Raw genomic sequence first — 19593 nt, 5'->3', positions numbered from 1 at the left:
AATATGAAATCATGTTGTATTCAGTTCGTGTCGCAGCCTCCAGGTGCTAAAATTGCGGCCTCAGGTGCACAGTGCTTCTTTCGGCGCTGTTTTGTTTTCTTCGGTTATCTTGCGATAACACAATAAAAATAATAATAAAGAATATTCTGGATTTAGAGGGGAACGGATTGGCCAGAAGATGGAGTTGGACTAATCTCCGACATTCGATATGCGACTCTGGTTTCCTTGCACAGCAACGGGCGATAAAGTGTTGGAATTTTTTCTAACATAATCGAACGGCGAATTTTCGAGTAGCAAAATCGCTAATTCTGAATTTGTTAGTGAGCCAATTCTGATAAGCGATTTAGGATTTATGTAGTAAAATATGCATGTACGCATATTACTTCAAACAGCTTATCGCAATTTCGCCAGTGAAGCAAACTTCAGCTAGATTGTTTAGAGAAATAAATATATTTATGATGCAAGCTTATCGAGTCGCCCGAACGGCAAATAACTTCAAAAGCAAACGAATAACAAGCGACTCAAAGGCCCCGCAAGACGTCCACTTCCTCGGGCATAGCGAAAACGCGCATCTCCTTTTCGGTCATCAGGTCCTGTAGCGAAGCTAGTTCTACTGGCAAAACCCTGGCGCCTTCCATCAGCAGGGACTTGTCCCAGGGACACTCGTCCATGGCCATTACAAGGACGTCCTTGCTGCGCTTAAGTGAGGCATTCGTTTTGGATAGGCACGTCATGTACAAGCGCCAATAGATGGAGTTCCTGCGCAGTATGCGATAGTGCTCTTCCTCGACCTCCAAACGATCTACATTGGTCGGGAGAAAAGTCTCGATCATGCTAATCAAACGATTGCACACCGCCTTCCGCGTGGCTTCTTTCGAAAACTTATCGTTGTCATCTACGATCCCAAAGCGATTGTAAACCGCAACGACCAAGTGGACCAGTGAAGCGACGCCGGCCTTGGTGCGTATGAGCCGGCTACGCTGCCTGTACCACATAATCGTTTTTAGGCTGGACCACATCTGCAGAAACACCATATTTCGTGGAAACTCTTCGAGTCCTTTCTCGAGCAGTTCATCTAGCTTGATCATTTTGAATCCAGTATAGAATTCAACTTGGCCAAATACTGAAAAGGACAATCGCAGATGTAGCATCTGTATTTCCATGATCTGCTCCCTAATGAAACGCTTTCTTTCGCTGTCCTTGACGGCCTCGGGACCAAATTGGTCATTCTGCAGGTCATTGAGCCACTTTCTAGCCTCCTTACGACGACGATTATTCAGCACTTCGATCAAACAGATAGCGCGCAAGAGGATGAGCAATTTGTTGGGCAGGAAGTACTCCTCCAAAGTCATCTCAGCTGGCTGTGTATCGAGGGCATTTAGTTCCGCTCGCACCATTACCTCTGCGTTTCTCAGGCCTTCCAAAACCTGTTTCTTGGAGTGGACAGTTGTCTGGTTTATTGGGACATGTTTTCCCAAACACAGTGAAACGAGTATGCCGATGGCCTCAGCTTGGCGGCCTTTATGTATATGCAATTCTGCACAAACTAAATAGAGATGCATTGTGTCCACGCAACTAATGTGGCTGGATTCCTCTGATTTTTTTGTGACGATCCTCCCCATTATGGAAAAGGCCATGCGGTAATTCTTAGCCTCAATTTCGCACAAGGCCTGCTCCGTGTAGAAACCAACAACATTCCGATTCTCCGTCAAATTTATCAGTTTCCGGATCCGTGTGCGTTTTGATTTAAAGTACTTTTTCGTTAGCTTGCCCATAGACTTGTGCAGCATTATTAGGAGTTTTTGGAATCGCAGATAAAGAATCAGTAACAATCGTCGCTTGGGCTCATCGCCGTTAAAGATTTCGGCGCATTTGAGTAGCATCTTACTCACGGTAGCCGCATACAGTTTATGGCCCACAAGGTGCGGCATGTAGCTGGGAGTCACGGACATCTCTCTGGCCAAGTTGATCATGGCTGCATCAAATTCATATTGCAACGAGGCCACTGCATAGGAGTGCCTATCTACCATAGCAGCGAAAAGCATTTCAATGGCCTCCGACTCCCCGAAGTCCTCAATGCAAGGATTCAATTTGTCCGCCAAACAAGCGCTGCGAATCAGGGGCAGTTTCATTAGTTGAACAACAACGAGCACCAGGTGCAACCGATTGTCCAGCGACTTGAGTGCGTGTACATATGGGACAAGTTTGTCGCTGCCAAAGTATCGTTCGTCGTTCATCTTGTCCTTGAAGACATCAGTCGACGAAGCCCGCCTGTCTTTCAACGGCAGGAAGCAGTATGCCTGCCTAAGCTGCTCCACTCGCGCCCAGATCTCGGGCATCGGCATTCCCGAGCGCAGCACCACTTCCTCGAATCCAATCAATGGTTGTTCTCTTGCTGCACGTGCTCCTAGGCATTCGAACGTCAGGTACGGGAAATTCAACTCCATGGACAAACGAATCAGAGCAAACATCCAGCTAGTATGGCCCGATTGGCGTAGAAATAGTAAGCAATTGTGAAAAAGTTTTAGCATTATCACATCTGTCTCCTTTATGATGAATCTTCGGGTGATTTCATCGTTGTGTCCCACATGCATGCGGCGCATGCTGTACTCGTAAATCCGGAGCACAGCGGACACGTTGCAACACGCCATGTCGCCTTGGGTGACCATAATTAGATTGCTCCACAGTGTGTACTGGAATGGGTTTCTCTTCAGCATTTTCTCGAATCGCCGAGCGACCTGAATAAATGAATTTTGTGTATATTGATAAAATATGTTCTTTTCTACATAAATTCGTTTTAAAAAAGTACACCATTGCAGTGAATATGATAGAAATTAATTAAATAAAAACTAAACTTATTTGGAACATATGCGCTGGCAAAGAAACGACCTTTCCACAGAACCCTGTGGAAATAAACCCATTGCTTACCTCGCTGGCCTGATAGGTGGCATTGGCTACGTGCGTGTAGAGCCGCAGAATCTGTTGATTGGACGGATGGTGCTCCAGGGCCGTTTCCAGGTTGTATAGCTGTTGTTCCGCCACCGCCAGCCGATTGGCCTTGTCCAAGTTGAGATTGAGCAGACGGTGCAGCTGCAGCCAATGGTCCAGCACCTCGGGATCCTGCTGGACTAGCACTTTGGTGCGTGTGAGCTGCTCCTGCAGCCTGGACACCTCATCTTCGCCGGGTTCATCGACCAGTTTCTCTCCGACGTAGCGACTACGCTTCCGGGAAAATTTGGATTGAGCCCTTGAGAAACCACGGGGATTGTATTCTCTATCCGACAGTCGTTTCATCCGGCTTTTGTAGCGTGGTCGTGCGGGTTTTTTCAGGGTGGTGATGTGTGTGTAGGAGCTGTTGCCCAACTTGTCCACATAAAACCCATCGGTGGCATCGAATTCTAGTGGCTTACCCGGGGGTAATTTCTTGGTTTTGGTAACCTCGTCTTGCTTGCGCTTGTCCGCCTCCTCCTCGGAGTCATCGCTGCTGGAGGAACTGTCCGATTCGGGTTCCTTAGTTGCTATATCCACATGTTTTTTGATGTAACTCTCGTTTTTTTTCCAATTCGCGCCAGTCGCCGGCTCCTCTTCACCTGGTTTCGTAGTCTTCTTCGCACTGCTGGCTGCTGGGGTCCGGCCACCACCGTAGGCGGGAAAGAGAGACATGTCAAATAGCTAATTTTGTTGCTTAACAACAAATTGCTGAGAAATGAAAGCCTTCTTCAATGAAAATATTTATTTTGTTTATATTGCGATACCTTAGAGGTGGGTTAATGTCGATTGGCAGCTTATCGAAAAAATAGCGCGGTTACAAACCAATTGGCTGGAATCTCCACTAATGCAGCTGTGCCTAAAACCTACGTAAGTTACTTAAAATATTTAATTTTAATTGGCTCAAACGATATTATCATTCTATTATAAGCCAGTTAATATCTGCTAAGGTTTTTTATTTAACTAAATTGAAACCACTTTGATATTCATATTATAATATATATATTTTTATTTAACTAAATTGAAACTAAATTGATATTCATATTATAACTCACCTACAGCGTTGCTCTTATAAAATACATTATAATACATTATACATTATATACATTTCAGTATTTATTTATATTCATATGTGTTCGTTTACTTTAAATATTACTTGTATTTTACTGAAAAATGCGCTAAAATTAAATTAGCAATATCAGCAGAGCTTCCTGCAAGTCTCCACTTTTGTAGACCTCTTAGCGGTGTTAGCAACCGTTTTCAGAAGGTCCGAAAAGGTTTTGAATTTTTGGGCATGATTTAACACTTAAAAGGATTTCCCGCCCACCCAAAAAAACTTAAGATACGAAGCTTCATGTATATATATATATATATATATAAATATATATATGTATATTTCTATAGATGGGCGAATAGCACCAAAGACGAAGTTTTACGAAAAGCACCGAATTTACGTTGTTTACGTGTAAAAAGAACTGAAAAACTTATTCTTATTGGGTTGACCCATTAAAATTAAATTATTTTCGTTATACTATTATGTGAAAATAATTAGGCAAAGCTGTATGATATTTAAAGCCGCACGTTTTGACTTCTTCTATAACTTAGAAAGAAATCAACAAATATTTTTCTTAGCAATTGAATTGCAATTTGCCAATGCAGATTTAAATACTTGATAAATTCATAAAATAGGTTCACTTAAGTATATTGATTTAAGCTTAAAAATATTATTTTGATTTATTTTGTAATTTGTTTTGGAACTTTATGCCAGCATCTGAATTATCTTCGCACCGAATATGTTCGAAATCAGCAGAGCATATTTGTTTATTACGAAAGTGCTTGAGGTCTTTATGCCACACATGATATCAGCGAATAATAATACTTAATGTCAGTCGATTTGCAGCTTAAGCTTTATGCTCACATCGATAACGAATTCAAGATGGGGGCGTGGCAGTGATTTCAGCTAGACTTCTTCCGCCTTCCCTTCCCTTTTCTTCCCATCCCATTCCTTTTCCCACCTTCCATATTTCCCCTCAGTGTTTTGTGCACTCTTTTCCATATACATATGTACATCTTTACTTGATATTTTTTTGAACATCTCAAAGACGCTGTAAAATGCGCTCGTTTACACCTCAAGTGGCAATCATTTGCCATCGCCCCCAGTGACGTCGTTATCGTGGGGTTTCCTTGGCCACCCCCTTTGTCGCCGCCCGTCGCTAATCACCAGCTGTGAGAAAGTCGTCCTGCGAAGGGAGAAAGCACGGAGAGGGAGCAGCGAAAGTGGGAGAAAGCGGGCGAGAGAAGCGTTGACTGCTGCTGTTGTTGATGATGATGAAGTGCCAGCAATGTGACAGTTACAGGATGAGACAGAGACAGATACAGCGGGCTAGAAAGAGAGACAGGCATGTGTGTGTGGCACAACAAAAGACGCCCACATACACACATTTGTACATAATAATGGGTAAACAACAGCAGCCCAATGACAATGACAAGGCAAATAGCGAGGAAAACTTCGCAAATGTCAGCTGGCGGTTGTCTCCCATAATTTTCCCAACCACCCCCACCACATTTCCCCCCGGCCGTGAATTTTCCCAGCAACACCACCACCGCCGGGAAAATCGAACAGTAATTACTTTAGGCTTTTCTGCCAGCATTGGCGGCAAGGCACAAAAAAAAATAAAGAAAAGCTAAGCAAGAAGATTAAAAACAGACATTAAAATGAAAACAAGTCGCAGTCGTCTAGCTTTAAAGTGCCAGACGGCTACAAAAGTTGCCACTGGCAACGGAAAACTGATGAGAGGGGCGTGGGCAGATCTGTCTAGCATCTGTGCACTGAGAATAAATGCGTGCGATTTGGATATAAATGCATTTGAGATACATAGATAAAGTTATATCCATATATGATATATCCTCTTGTATCTTCTTGTATACTTAATCTATAGCTTTAGCTCAGCACTGTCAAGTTTTTCTCTCCGTGCAGGGGTTAGTATATATCGCTTTATATTTACAGCTACTAAACTGTAATCGGGGCCACACACCGGAAGTTGAAATGACTTGAAAATTTATTGCATTTGCTGCACAACGTCGACAACGACAACAGTTTTGTTGCCGCTGCTGCTGATGTTGCTGCTGTTGCTGCTGCTGCTGCTGTTGCTGCTGTTGTTGCTGTTGCTGCTGTGCATCCAGCAGGCGAACGCTTGACTGGTTTTGGTGCTACCAACGCCATCGCCATCGCCATCGCATCGCCATTGCATTGCCATCGTCAACGAAACGGAAGTGGCGCGGCAGTCAATTGGGAAGACAGGCCAGGACATGGCCGGAGGCACAAACGAGCTCTGGGGGGCTCAAGGGGGTGAAGGGGCTGAAGGGGGTGAAGGGGCTAAATGGGGAATGCCCCTCATTGGAGGGGGTGGTTAGGAGGTGGCTCGACTCCAGAGGCGGCGATTGCGAAATTGAATAAGCCCACAGAACCCGATCCCTTGAGCTGAAGCGAAGCTGAGCAGAGCAACCGGAACAGGAATGCACCACTACACTGGGAAAAAAGTTGATCGCATCTTGAATTTAAGGTAAGTGTGAACAGCATGTGGTTAATATAAATATTCAAAGTCTCCAAGAATTCACAACTTTATTTAGATTCTAAGCTTTACTTAAATTTTGTTGTTTCTTTTCAGCTTTATAGGAGTTATTATTCAGTTTTGAATGCTTTTGCTGGAGTTTTTTTTAATATAAAAATTCAAGGAATTTAATTTATTTATAAACTACATTATAGTCTTGGCTGTTTTGAAAAAACAACTCAGTTCGCTTGACAAAAGCAAAGTGCATTTCTTTGGCCAAGTGACGATGCGATTCCCCCAAACTCATACCCATCCTTATACCGGTCGACGCGAATTTACGGCGATTTTTCCGTCACTGGCAGGACATTTTTCGTTGTCCCTTCCCCGGAATTGGCTGCTCCTGGGCCAAATGTCTCAAGTCGTGGCTGTCGGAGAATGTGAGACGAGACACTCCGGGACTGAATGAGTGCATCCATCCTGTGCGCAGTTTACTGCTCATAAAAATCCATTAAATTATTCAAATTGCATAGGTAAAACAGTTTTTGTCCATACCGTCGTTTTCTTTTCTATTTTTTTCTATTTTTTTTTTTTGGCGATGACGTCGACACACAAGCGGAGATTTTCCCGTTTTAGGTTTTCCCACCACGGCCAGGTTTTGTGTTTGATTTCCAGCCATTTTCCACTCCCCAGCCATTCCTTTTGCTTTTACTTTTGTTTTTGTTTCAGGTATTTTTCCGCGTTGGCTGCTTAAAATAAAAGACAGCCGGCGGTTGCAGCTGAAGAGCTTGAAGGATGGGAACGAGAATGAGGTTTTGCGGAGGAGGACATGGATAAGGATGGGATGCAGCCCAGTGGGGCATGCCTTAGAAAAACAACAAAAAGGACCAGGAGGACTAGGCGAACTAGGAGGAGCACACATGCATCCACTTGGCTGCCAGCTTAGCCACACCACATCAGTTCCACCATTAGATCGCAGTCTGCACTGCAAACAATGGGATGCGTTCTTAAAAATACAAAACCGCGCTTAATTACATTAATTAATTAATTAGTGCAAGTAAATCACTGTTACTTTTGTGGAGGGAACAAATTTGATGGAAAATTAATCATTTTTATTAACATTCGATACAAATTGTTATCCGTGCAGATGCAAACCAGAGCCAAACTCGAACTCAGACTGAAAGTCGGACCGACCAAACCAGATCCGAGCAGGCCAGACCAGAATAGCGCAGGTCAGGATGCCGGAGGAGGACTAACACGGGCAGATGAGGAGGAGCATGGAGGAGCATGGAGGAGCATGGAGGAGCATGGAGGAGCATGGAGGAGCCTGGGAAGAGGAGCTGCACACTAAAATGTAGGCGGTTTGCGGCATCTCCACGTATGTTACCATGGCGGGATACCATGGGATACCATGGAAAATGCGCTCCAAATCGCCGGAAAAATCGCGCTGAGCCAAATTCCGTTGGGAAATGAAAATCACCGCTGGTTGGGTTTTAGTTTGCGCTTAATCAAGATGAAAAAACGTCCAACATGAACTTGCCTTTGCAATTTCCATGTGCTTAATATTAGAACAACTCCATGTGGAATATCTACAACTGTTTATAGGAAAATCTTTTAGAATTTTGTAATATTTTGATAATACTATATTATTTAGCATTTGCCCCACTGTTGTAGGTGTAGAATGTGTGTTTTGCCCGGTTTGTGTGCTTGGCATTCTATTCACAGTCTGGTTAGCCCAGCGGCATATCTAATTATTTGCCCACAGAGTCATCAGCAAAACGCTCCAGCCCGCAATCCGCTCCAGCTCCTGCTGCCCCGCTCCTCCGATCCTCCTGCCCCTTCATTTGTGGGGCCTCATTATGCTGGAAAATATAGAAAACGGATTTTGCAGTTTTGCCATCAGAGCTGCGGCTGTACACGGCCAAATATAACATTTTTTACTAATTACATATTTGCACTGTTATTACCTGCATCGTGTTAAAAAAAAAAACACCTACACCCGTGGCTTTTTGTTCTTTATTTATCTGTTGCATTGCATAATTACGCGAATGTGAATATAAAAGTGCGTAATGGATGCGGGTTGGCCATGTGGGCTATGTGCCCGGTGTGTGGCTGCTTCCAAGGACACCAACAGAATCCCGACCAGATTCCGCTCCAGCTGAATGTTAAAGGGTGAAGGCGTTGGCAAAAACACACACGATGTCGACTGTCTCAGGGTTGAAGTAGAAAAAATATATACTCGTATAGGGGCGGATGTTTTTGGGCTAAAAAAAAACATCACGTTATGCTCGTGCTCTCGGCAAGATAAGCCAGCTGAAAGGATGAAGATACAGATACAGGTTTGCAAAAAGTATGTGTACCCATACGCACAGGTAGGATCTTTTCCAAACAGCAAGGCACGTACTGGGGATTTTCGGAGGGGAACCAGTTAATTGTTATTGCATTTACCTGTTGTGTACCGTGGTTTACGTTGAAAACCAGTATTCAATATTTACTAAAGTTAGTTTGAAACATGCAACATTCTTAGATACTTAAAAATATATTTAAATTTGACCTCTGTAAATATAGAAATATATTGATTTATTAGTAAGGTTATTAGTTAATATACACGCATGTAATCGAATGTATTTATTATGCATTTCTGATAAATATTGAAGTAAGTAATTTTCCATTTTCCAATTGGATTACCTACTTAAATGGACCTTGCATGGCTGAAATAAAGTGGGCCTCGTTCGAAATTGGAAATGTATGTTGGCTGTTTCGCTTGTGGCCGGAACCCTTTTGCTCGGTCCACGACGACATGGTCAGCCATGCGAAGCTCGTATTAACCTGGTCGATAAGCGGCTGCAGCGTCGATAAAAGAGCAATCTAACCGCTGCCCGGAGCAACGATTCCCGTTGCGATTCGATTCGTTTCGTCCCGTTTTGGCTGGAAAAGTGGGCAGCGCCATTTGAAAGCCCCGGCTAAACCGTCAATTTCAATGTAGGCACGACCAACCGTCCTGCTCCCAAACCCATGTCCATGCCCATGTCCTTGCCCATTCCCATTTCCATTTTCATTCCCATTCCCGCGCGTATCCTTGGGGATCGGGAGCTGGGGGCATGGACGATTCGCTGGCCAGGTGGGTCAGTGGTCATGTCATCGTCCTGTCGCTGTTTGGCTTGTGACACGTGGATTGGCGAGAGATTTCGCCGGCATTTCGCTACCCCTGTTGGCTTTCTGCATGCCCGTGTCCTTTTTTCGCCATTCACTTTCTCTGCTCCAGGATTACACGGGCTAATCCCGTCAGCCAGGCTTAATTGTATTACAACAAATACAAAAATGGTGTGGTGATGAGCCTTAAATTGGAAAAATGCGCCGCACCTTTGTAGGTGTTAGTTAGTTGTTAAATATTTCTACTTCAATTTTCAAGCTCCGTATTAAATATTAAAGGCGTCAGTTGACTACGCTTTAATGCGGATTTCACATAAATTAATTTATGTGTATATGAGTGTTTTTGTGCTTGTAAATGAAATAAGGCAAATATAAATGCGGCTGGAAAATTGCCAAAAGTGTCATTTAGCATTTGCAGATATGGGTTTGACAGCGAAAGTTGCATTAAGTCGAATGCGAAATGCCCTAAAATGTTTTCATTTCGTTGCGCACAGCAGGCACAAATTTAAATCCGACTAGGATATATATATATTCGGTATTATCTATCTAAATTTTAATAACTAATATGCCATATCGCACTGCGAAAAATTCCAATGCGCAATTGTCAAGTGTCTGTTGTAATTAATAGCGAGCAGTTGCGAATGCAATAAATAATCGATACTCACTTAATTCCTTTTCTGTTTATATTTATATATATGCATATACATATACATATATTTGCACCACGTCGACTTGACTCGTTTTTAATTAATTTTTTATGAACTGCGTGCGTATGTTGGTTAGTTGTAATATATATTCGCCGTATTTTATATATGCCGCCGTTTCCTTTGTTCGCTGCCTCTTCGCCCCAAAAGGAGCACAAAAGCAGCTGAATGATGAATGACTGCCAAATGAACATGTTTGAGTGGAAAGTTGGCCGAGATGAGATGAGCCAAAAGATAGAGACGGGAATGTACAATATAATCGAAGCGAATCCGGGCGAGGCACGCCATCCGTAATCCGTAGCAAGGAAACGAAGACGCGGCCCAAAAGAGGTATTTTCCAATTTCAGTTGCATGCCACAGTAACACGATGCGGATGCAGTAACACGAATTTCCAGGCAGTGCAGTGATTTTCGATTCAATTAAATCAAAAGTCTTAAAAGTTTTGCGCCAGATGGGCTATCCAAAATATCAGCACAGTTTAAACATTTATAAAACTAAAATAGGCCACTATTTTTGGTCTCTTAGACAGCAAGTTTTCATAATTTCTTTATGCAGAGCTTCACTGTACGTGATTATTGATGGCAGCTCGACTGACAGCCAACCGAGGGGCACAGGGAGACAAAGGAGCAAGTTTCGGGTTACCTGTACCGGGGATTAGGCATCTGTCTCAGTCCCATCATCAGTCTCCATCGCCATCGCCATCGCCATCGTCAACCTCGGCACTTCAGTTTCTGGCTCTGTAGCCATGTATAGTGTGTCCCATCTTCCAGCTGTCATTCGTTCACTCACTCACCGAGAATTGATGGCATTTGCCAAAAATACTGATGACACGCACACACACAAACACACACACACAGTCATGCATGTGGCGGTGGGAACTTTTGTTGCATACTTAGTAGGGCAGGACAATGCGCCACTGATTGAATTGCATGTAAATTAACTTGCTGATCCGATTAGGGCCGAGACGGGCCAACAACAAAAATAATATCCAATTCAGAGAGAACTATTTACACTGTGCGAAAATGTGGCAAGCATGCGCGTTTCCTACCATTTGCTTGATTTGCAAGCTTGTTGACTTCATTTGTTAGCTACTTTCAAAAAATTGATTGTTATTTCCCTGGATTTTAATATGCATTGTTCAAATTCCGCATTTTGCATGTTCGCTGTTCAATTTTATCGATGCATGTTGCATTCTTTATTGTGTAACATGTAAACTCATTTACATTGCTGAATGTCCATTTGCAGTTGTTGTTTTTTTTTCGATGGCAAAAATGCGATAAAATTTATTAAAAAATTCTTCATTGTAAAAATCAGTTGTTCTATGATTGCATTTATCGCAGAATAATAAAAACTGCGCGAAATGCACAACTGATGAGCTGATTTGCTACTATTTTCCACTGTGTGAGGCTAAAAAACCGCATGAACTGCCAGCAGGTAAATGGCGAACGAACTCACACACACATACACGTAAAAGGATACGCATGAAGAAGCTAAGTACACACATACAGGCGCACCCAAATACGCCCACACTCAGACAAAGCTGAATACACACACACACACACACATGACCGCTTCGGGCAATTTCATTTGCCGCTCAGCTCTCACACAATTGAAATTTTTGTTGCATACTTTCAAGCAATTTGTTTGCAACTCAAGTTGCCAAAAAAAAAGAAAAAAACGGGTAGAAAATTCAAAAAAGCCAGGGAAAAGCGCTAAAAATAATACATCCCGCTTTCCTCTTCACTAAAGCTGCCCCCCTCCCCTCATCCCCTCACTTGTCCATTCTCAAAAAAAAAAAACTTGGACTCGATTTATTTTGATGCACTTTTTATTATTTGTTTTTGTTCTTTTATTTTTCTTTTTTTGCTTGGCTGGGATTTTTTTTTTTCTAGGGAGGATTGGCACAAACTTGTGCATACTTTTCGTGGCATATTTTCATTCTGCTCCTTGTTCGTTATGAAAGCGGAGCTTGGTTCAAAGAGCTGCGACCACAATTTGGCTCCATCCAGCAACTGCCATTCACCCTTCAGTGGCGGGAAACCCAACCCCCCCACCTCCACCCCGAATATATATAGATATAAATCGGGGGCTATCTCTTGACCAACGCCGCCCAGAAAACAAGCTGATAAAAAAAAAACAAGTGGGAAAAACTGTAGACGAACTTATTTATTTTCATACTTAGAGCTTTGGTTTCGGCTTTGGTTGTTTCCCCTTTGAGGATCTGGGCAAAAAATACGCAAAATGCGCAAGGCTAAAAAAAGCAAATAAAAAGTAAAAAATATAAAAAGGCTAAAAATATTTAATTAAAAACAAGCCAAGAAAGTGTGTTTTTCTTGTCTTCATCTTCACTGCTAATATAAAACATTAGGGAGCTAAATCGATGGGGAGTGTATCACGTATATTATATTATTTATGCACATAAGAATGCGGCTTCTATATGCTGGATGATTCATTAACATAATCGCCAATTCATAATCTGCCGAGGACTTGGTGGGTATAATAAAAACAAGGACGAAAGCAACTCGATTCAGAGAAAAGCCCTTGGCTTTTGCCGAAATTTAATGAAATGTGTCGCAATCGTTTGGGGATTCCCAGCGCCAGTCATCTCCTCCAAATCCATTTTCAATCTTCTCCCACACATCGAGATATCCTTTTCGCAACTCTCGCTGACTTTGGGCGTCTGCGGGTGAAAAGTCCTTGCGAAAAGCAGCCACTTCTGCCCACCTCCGCCCACTTTCGCCCACCCAGACGATTCAGGAATTGACTTTAATGGCGCTTCGATGCTGTCAAACATTTGGGGCCAAAACAGAAAATACGGGAGAGAGCTCTTCGACTTGACTTTTTATTAAAAGTACTGGACAAAGTTTAGTGTTTGGCAAATAAATCGAAAATGACATCTAATAGGAAACATCGAAATGTACGAAGAGATGTTTTAACACCCCTTTTTTTGCGCTGGCCCATGGAAATGTTCATGGAAACTAAGGAGGATGGCTTTTTCTTTGATGTGTTGAGACCTTTTGCTTTTGGATAATTAAATTGTTCGAACTAAAATAAGTATAAGTTAATGTGCTGCCAACCAATAGGAGTATTCCCTCAATTTGTTTAAATAATTTCATATTAGAAGAACTGTTTCAGAATTTAGAGATGCACATGCTGAATTCGGATGGATAAATGCAGATAAACGAAGCTTCTTTATTTGAAATTGCCTTCTCATGTCCTTCCGTATCATTTCATCCACTCGAATTGCTTATTCTGACTTCACTCAATCCTAAGGTGTGCCCAAGGACACTTTAGCTCCATGTTCACCTAAGGCAGCATTAATTATACAGATTGCCGGTATAGATGGAGTGTATGTACATATATACGTATATAGCATGCCATGGATGTGGAATGGAATGGAGTACTTATGTGGATGATGTTACCTCCGGGATAGTTGCATAATCAGTGCCAAATGCTCTGGACACAGATGCGGACATTTGGACAACTCATGAAATTCATGAAGAAGCCCCCCGAAATCCGAATGAACTTTTCCGGGCTTCACTTGGCTCACGGTACATTTGAGTCCTAGCCAATCTGCCATTTTGGCGAGGAAAACTCAAGCCACATTTCCCTTCGAGGGGCACCCTTAGATTTTCACACTTCACGCAGGCATATATCCAAATATTCTCGGGGCAAATGAGATGGAATTGTTTTGTCGTCTCGGGCATTTTCATGGCTTGATTTTCATTTTGTAGTTAACAAATTCATAAAACGAATTCCTTGTCCATGTTTTCATCCCAGGGCTTCGCTTCCAAGCGGCTGACCGCACCAAACTCATTTCCAAGTCAGAAATTACAACGCCACAAAGGAGAAAAAATCTGAAAAATAGGCACGATGCTGGCACACAAAACCAACAAAAAAAAGAAGCAAGCAAAAATACAGTGCCACCGAAACTGGAGGCCCGGAACCTTTAACCAAATATTATGCAGGTTTTATACCGTTTTCACCCCCTCTCTGAACAAAAAATGGTTTAGCCAAACAAACAAAACGCCGGGAAAAAAGGCAAAAAACGAAGACAAACAAAAAATGGTGACAGCGGTGATAACATACACACTGCCGAAAAAACGGTCAAAGAAAAACAAAAAAAAAAAATGTTAGAACACACATTCGAAAAAGGAATAAAGCATTTTGCATTTGAAGAAACAATGTGTTACATTTTTCCTTTTTTTTCAGAATGCGTGAAGGAAATCCAATCCAAGGGAAATATAAACACGCTGAATGCCCTATCGTCCTTATTTTCGCACTCTGCTCAGGAGATCCTGATTTGAATTGACCTGATTCAATCGCCGCACTCAAATTGAATCAAATCGAGAACCATCTCGAGAATGTTGTTTCCAACCAAAATTCAATAAAGTGCCAAAACGCACTAGAAACCATTGACAACGGATTAGAAGTTCTACCGTAGAAGAAAATTTAAAAACTCCAATAAAATAGTAATAATAAATACAAAAAATTGGTTACTTGGACTATTATTTTTGCTGTAACACTTGTCAGTTTGCAATTGGTTAAATACAAAATTGGAAAATTGTGGAAATTCTTAGGCTCTTGTAATAGGAGGCAACGTCATTAGAACGATTTTTGCAACACATGCTGCAGTTCCCATGCCGCAAAACGGCGCAGTGATCCATTTGGAAAGTAGAGCAAAAGTTGTTGCAACTAAAATTGCTGACCACCTTTGTGTTGGGGGCCTGTCCATTTTCATTTCCATTGCCATGGGCGTGAACAGGGGTGCGAGTGTACAGGTGAAACTTGTGGCGTTGCCGGCATCAGGAAAATTCCGGAAAATGCTGCACAGAGTGACGTTGGCCGGCGAAAAGTTCGCTGAAATTGTGACACAATTTTTGACGAATGTCAAAAACTGAACCGTAACAAGTGGATGCACACCGGGCCGGGCCGAAACCCAAACAAATGACAGCGAGGTGGGGTCGCCAGATGGGGTAGATGGGGGCATGGCTGTGGGATACCCTTCGCATGGGGGTTAATGGAGGCAAGTGGCGTAAGCCCGCATCAACGCAAATGTCATTTGATGGATAAGTTTTCGGGGCGAGGCTCGCATCCATTCGGCGCCCAAAAAACAGGGATAACTATGCTCCATATTTAATTATTCATGAGGCGGCAGAAGTGCTAGGTCTCCACACAGGCGCCGTTCGTCCCTTTTGATTAATGAAGCAGCTGAGACAACATCAGCAATCAAATTAATTTCAGTTACATGAGCGGATTATAAAGAAACGACAAAAACAGCAACGAACGAACACGGGCACTTAGCACGTTAAAGTCGCCGACTATGGGATACCTCTTAGAGTATTCTTATTATTTCCAAAAGATTATCAAGTATTAATACATATAATATATATACATATAATAATACCAGTTAATCAAGTTTCGAAATCTGTATAATGGTTTGAATTTCATTTCATACATATATTAGAATTTAAAAATTAACATATTATTTAATTAGATAGATATCTAATCTATTATTTCTTTATAAGAAATCCATTTTAATATATTATAGTTACCTAGCAAATCTGCGGCAGTAGGTACCACTGCGTGGATTTATATGCCATTTATCCTGCATAACCCGCATACCCTGCTTTTGTCTGGCACATCTGACAAAACTAAATGGGGCAAAAAGCGGGGCTGTTGGGACAGCAACAAATCGCTTTGGGGAACAGAGGCAACAACGCGCAAACATTTTTCACAACTAAATGAAGTAATTTAAAATAATTATCAATGCTAATTTAATGAGGCCCGGGCCAAGGCGACCAACTTGGATATATGTTATTTTTCGCAACCCCCATTCCCCTCCAGCTTTACTTTTTACTCCTCGCCACGCTTTTGCGTGAAGTTTCTTTGGGCGACAGCTTTATTTTAATTTGCAGTATAGTTTTTTATGTGGGCAGTAAAGCGATGCAATTGAAATGCATGGGCATGGGACGGGGGCGTGGCACTTAGTGGCAACGTTCAGCTGCGTCTAGACGGCAGAAGTATATATATATGTGAATTTATATATACATGCAAATTAGCCAAGTTAAATTGGCTGAGAAGAGGAGAGGAGAGGAGGAGGTGTCAGTAAGCCGGGCTGATGAGAAATGCATTGGGAATCGTTTGCGTCGCCGACAAGTATGCAACATAAATTGTACAAGCCGCTAACGGTAATTGTTGCGCCGCCAACATGACGTATACGCGATATTTGCCTAGCTGCAAATGAGGCTGCCATTTTGCCTCTCGCTCGCGCTTCCACTTCCGGTTGGTAGGTGTGTGTGTGTGAGTGTGCTTGTGTGTGTTGGCGTGCTCAAGCGCCTGGAAAATGCCGCTAACGATGACGTTAACGTTGGCTTTTACCGTTACCATCAGCGTTGCTCTCCCTTGCCCCTTATACTCCTGCTTCTTCTCTTCCCATTCCCATTGCCATCGTCCTTCTCACCGCCATTTGCTCCTCATCCTGGGCGCCTAAAAGCATGCAACAGCAATTTAAATTTTGTGCGCATTTCAATTTGCGAAATGGCGGAATAGAAAAAAAAATACCACCAACGTCAAACAACAAAAATGCAGCTCGGCAATTAAAACCGTGTGGGGTAAGCAGAAGGTCGTAACGCAGGTGAAAAGGCACCACAAAACAAAAAAGAAAGAAAGAAAAATTAACAAATATGGCTAGAAAGAAAAATACAGCATCAAATGGAACCACAATATGGCGCCCAAATATAATAATCAGTAAACAAGTCATATAGTTCGTTGTATTAAATACAGTTCAATGCTCAATTAACAAACAAAGGAAATAAATAAAATAAAACAATGCAAAGCCACAGCAAACATTTAAATATTTATAGGCGAAAAGCGTGTAATTAATTAACTCACGAATATTGCGGTACTAATTGTGCATAAAATGTTGTGCCATCGATAAATTTAAAATAAATAATTTATTTGTATATTAGGTGTTTGCCATTTCCTGTATTTTGTAGTTATTGATCCCAGGCACCTACCAAAAATCAAATAAAATATTATTTCGTAGTTATAATAATTAATAATTTCTATATACACAATACGAATATTCATTGTGCTAATTTCGTCCAAGTAATACAATTTAATTTGCTTGCAAATATCCCTTAAAGAGTCGTGTAAACCTGTTTATAGCATCTGTACAACTGTATCTGCATCTGTAACTGCATCTGTATCTGCATCCGTATCTTAAGTGCTGTGTGGATTCCTGCTGATTGAAACGTTTCGCCATTTAAACTTTAATGCCACGGCGCCCAGTGGCCAAGGGAAAAATCGCGCAATGGAAAGCGGAAAAGCTGGGAAAGTATAAATTGGACGGCGATGGCGGAGCGCGAAGGTTGGAGGGCGGAAAACTGGACAGCGGGCACAGCACGCACATTAAAAGTTCAAATGGTACAAAAATATAAAAATCCGCTTACGAAATTCCGAGGGCCACAGAGACAAAAGGCAAACTGCAAATAGGGCGGACAAGACTGGCTGGCAGTTAAAAGTGGAATAGTGGCGGACAAAATAATGCGACCCCATGCAGCGATTTGGAGCTGGAAGCTCGAAGCTCGGGGATTCGAGGGGCCAAAAGACTATTACTTTCGCAGTTTCAGTTGCAGATGCCCCTTCAGTCGGCACCATGACCACACACACTCTGCACTCAGCACTCGGCACTCAGCACTGATCGATACCCATTCGCCTGGCCTTCCAGTGGGCTATCATCTGCGATCCGGCGATATCAACTAAATCGAAATGCAATCATAATAAGCGCTTTACTTGGGGGAACTACGCATAGCAGGCGATTGAAAAGGACACTTCTATTTTCGACTCTCAGCAGTTGGGGATCAAATTTGAATTGGGTCAGGCAGGCAAGCATAGAAAAATGATAATGTATCTAAATAAAACACCTTCATGGATCTTATCTACTCGAGCGGAACAATTTGGCTTGGAGCTGCTGCACAGTGATGAGTTATTCCTAGGAGAACATTTTCTGATGCCGGCAAACTAGGGAGTCTCGACGGGATTGCATATCCGACATCAAATACTCGTCCTGGGGCCAAACTGACCTTCATCCAAAAGTCGACCCCTCCCACCCCACAAAACTTTGCCAGTGAGAGAAGTGGTTGGGGCGATGTTATGCCAAACTAATTACTTGCTAAAAGCGCAAACAAAAGCCACAAAAATAAAAACAATGCCAACAATAGAGAAGGGAGGGCCGAGGCATTGGGCTTTATCTCCGATCGCACACTTGACAACCTTTAACCTCTAGCCCCAGTGTTCCGGGCATTTTTGTTCAGCATGTCTAAACAAAGGCCTGGCCAAAACAATTGGGGGCCACAACGGAAACCAAACACTCGAGAGCCAATCAATGCAAATCTGTCCCAAAGTCAACTTGCGCAACATATCGGGGGCGTGGTCACGCCCACCGCCCACAGGGGGGGAGGTGCTTGTGTTAGCCTTATGCAAGGATATTCATTAATTAGTCGAGTGGCAAGGGAAAGGAAAAGGCAAATGGTCGAGAAAATGCAGCAGCAAAGAGCCAGCAAGGCCTGCAAAACGAAATGAGTTTTGCTTCGTTTTATTATATAAAATATATGGTCTATATGCGAATTACGTAATTAGCCTGGCCAAAAGCCGATTAACGCCTCATTTAGTTGCGACATGAATAGTTAATGGTCACACCGATTGCCCTAAAGGCGATTTCCAGTCACTAGCTAGTTAGTTACCTTGAAAATATATGCATATTAATAATCTAGGGGATTAAAGTGCGAGGAGTAATTAAGTGAAATACTTAAAAATATATATTAATTTATCTATTCTACCAAGATATCTTTAAAGAAATGTAGATGTACTTGAATTATTTCTTTAATTTCTTATGTTTCTTTAAATACGTTTAAAGGAGCATAAATTAATTCTGCTAATTGGGAATTGTAAAGACTGTTGCCCAATAAAAATGTAGATTTACATTCTATGCTGCCATTTGAGGCATTTTAAAGCTAAACATGATTTTTTTCCCTTAAGAGACTAAGCCGTACTCAATGTGGGGATTGGAAAGCCGCAAAAGCGTCAGGTTCTTTATGGCCATGATGGGCTGGAATCGGTAAAATCGGTTAACGAATTGTGAGGACATCTGGCCAGGCTTAGCACCTGATTAGGTGAGGCTGAGGAGTCATTGCTGA

At 42.3% G+C, this 19593-nt stretch overlaps 1 protein-coding gene across 1 annotated transcript; it reads right to left on the bottom strand.

The window, feature by feature from the left end:
- Positions 1-17: 17 nt before the first annotated feature.
- On the bottom strand, positions 18-3761 carry LOC117146856. Its single transcript, XM_033313428.1, has 2 exons — positions 2929-3761; positions 18-2738 (listed from the first exon to the last, which is right to left on the bottom strand). The coding sequence occupies exons 1-2, from the start codon at positions 3661-3663 to the stop codon at positions 522-524; spliced, it is 2952 nt and encodes a 983-aa protein (XP_033169319.1). The 5' UTR covers positions 3664-3761; the 3' UTR covers positions 18-521.
- Between the last annotated feature and the right edge of the window lie 15832 nt (positions 3762-19593).

The sequence above is a fragment of the Drosophila mauritiana genome, chromosome X, assembly GCF_004382145.1.
Source record: "Drosophila mauritiana strain mau12 chromosome X, ASM438214v1, whole genome shotgun sequence".
Classification (NCBI taxonomy): Eukaryota; Metazoa; Arthropoda; class Insecta; order Diptera; family Drosophilidae; genus Drosophila; species Drosophila mauritiana.
Note: the sequence above shows the minus strand (reverse complement) of the source record. Positions and strands in the feature narration are given on the sequence as shown.

What these genes read in the sequence shown, in the direction of transcription:
- LOC117146856 (XM_033313428.1), bottom strand. Translation starts at nt 3,663, where the DNA reads ATGTCTCTCTTTCCCGCCTACGGTGGTGGCCGGACCCCAGCAGCCAGC. An exon ending in CCACCTATCAGGCCAGCGAG is followed by an intron (nt 2,739 to 2,928) that starts GTAAGCAATGGG and finishes TCATTTATTCAG; the next exon opens with GTCGCTCGGCGATTCGAGAA.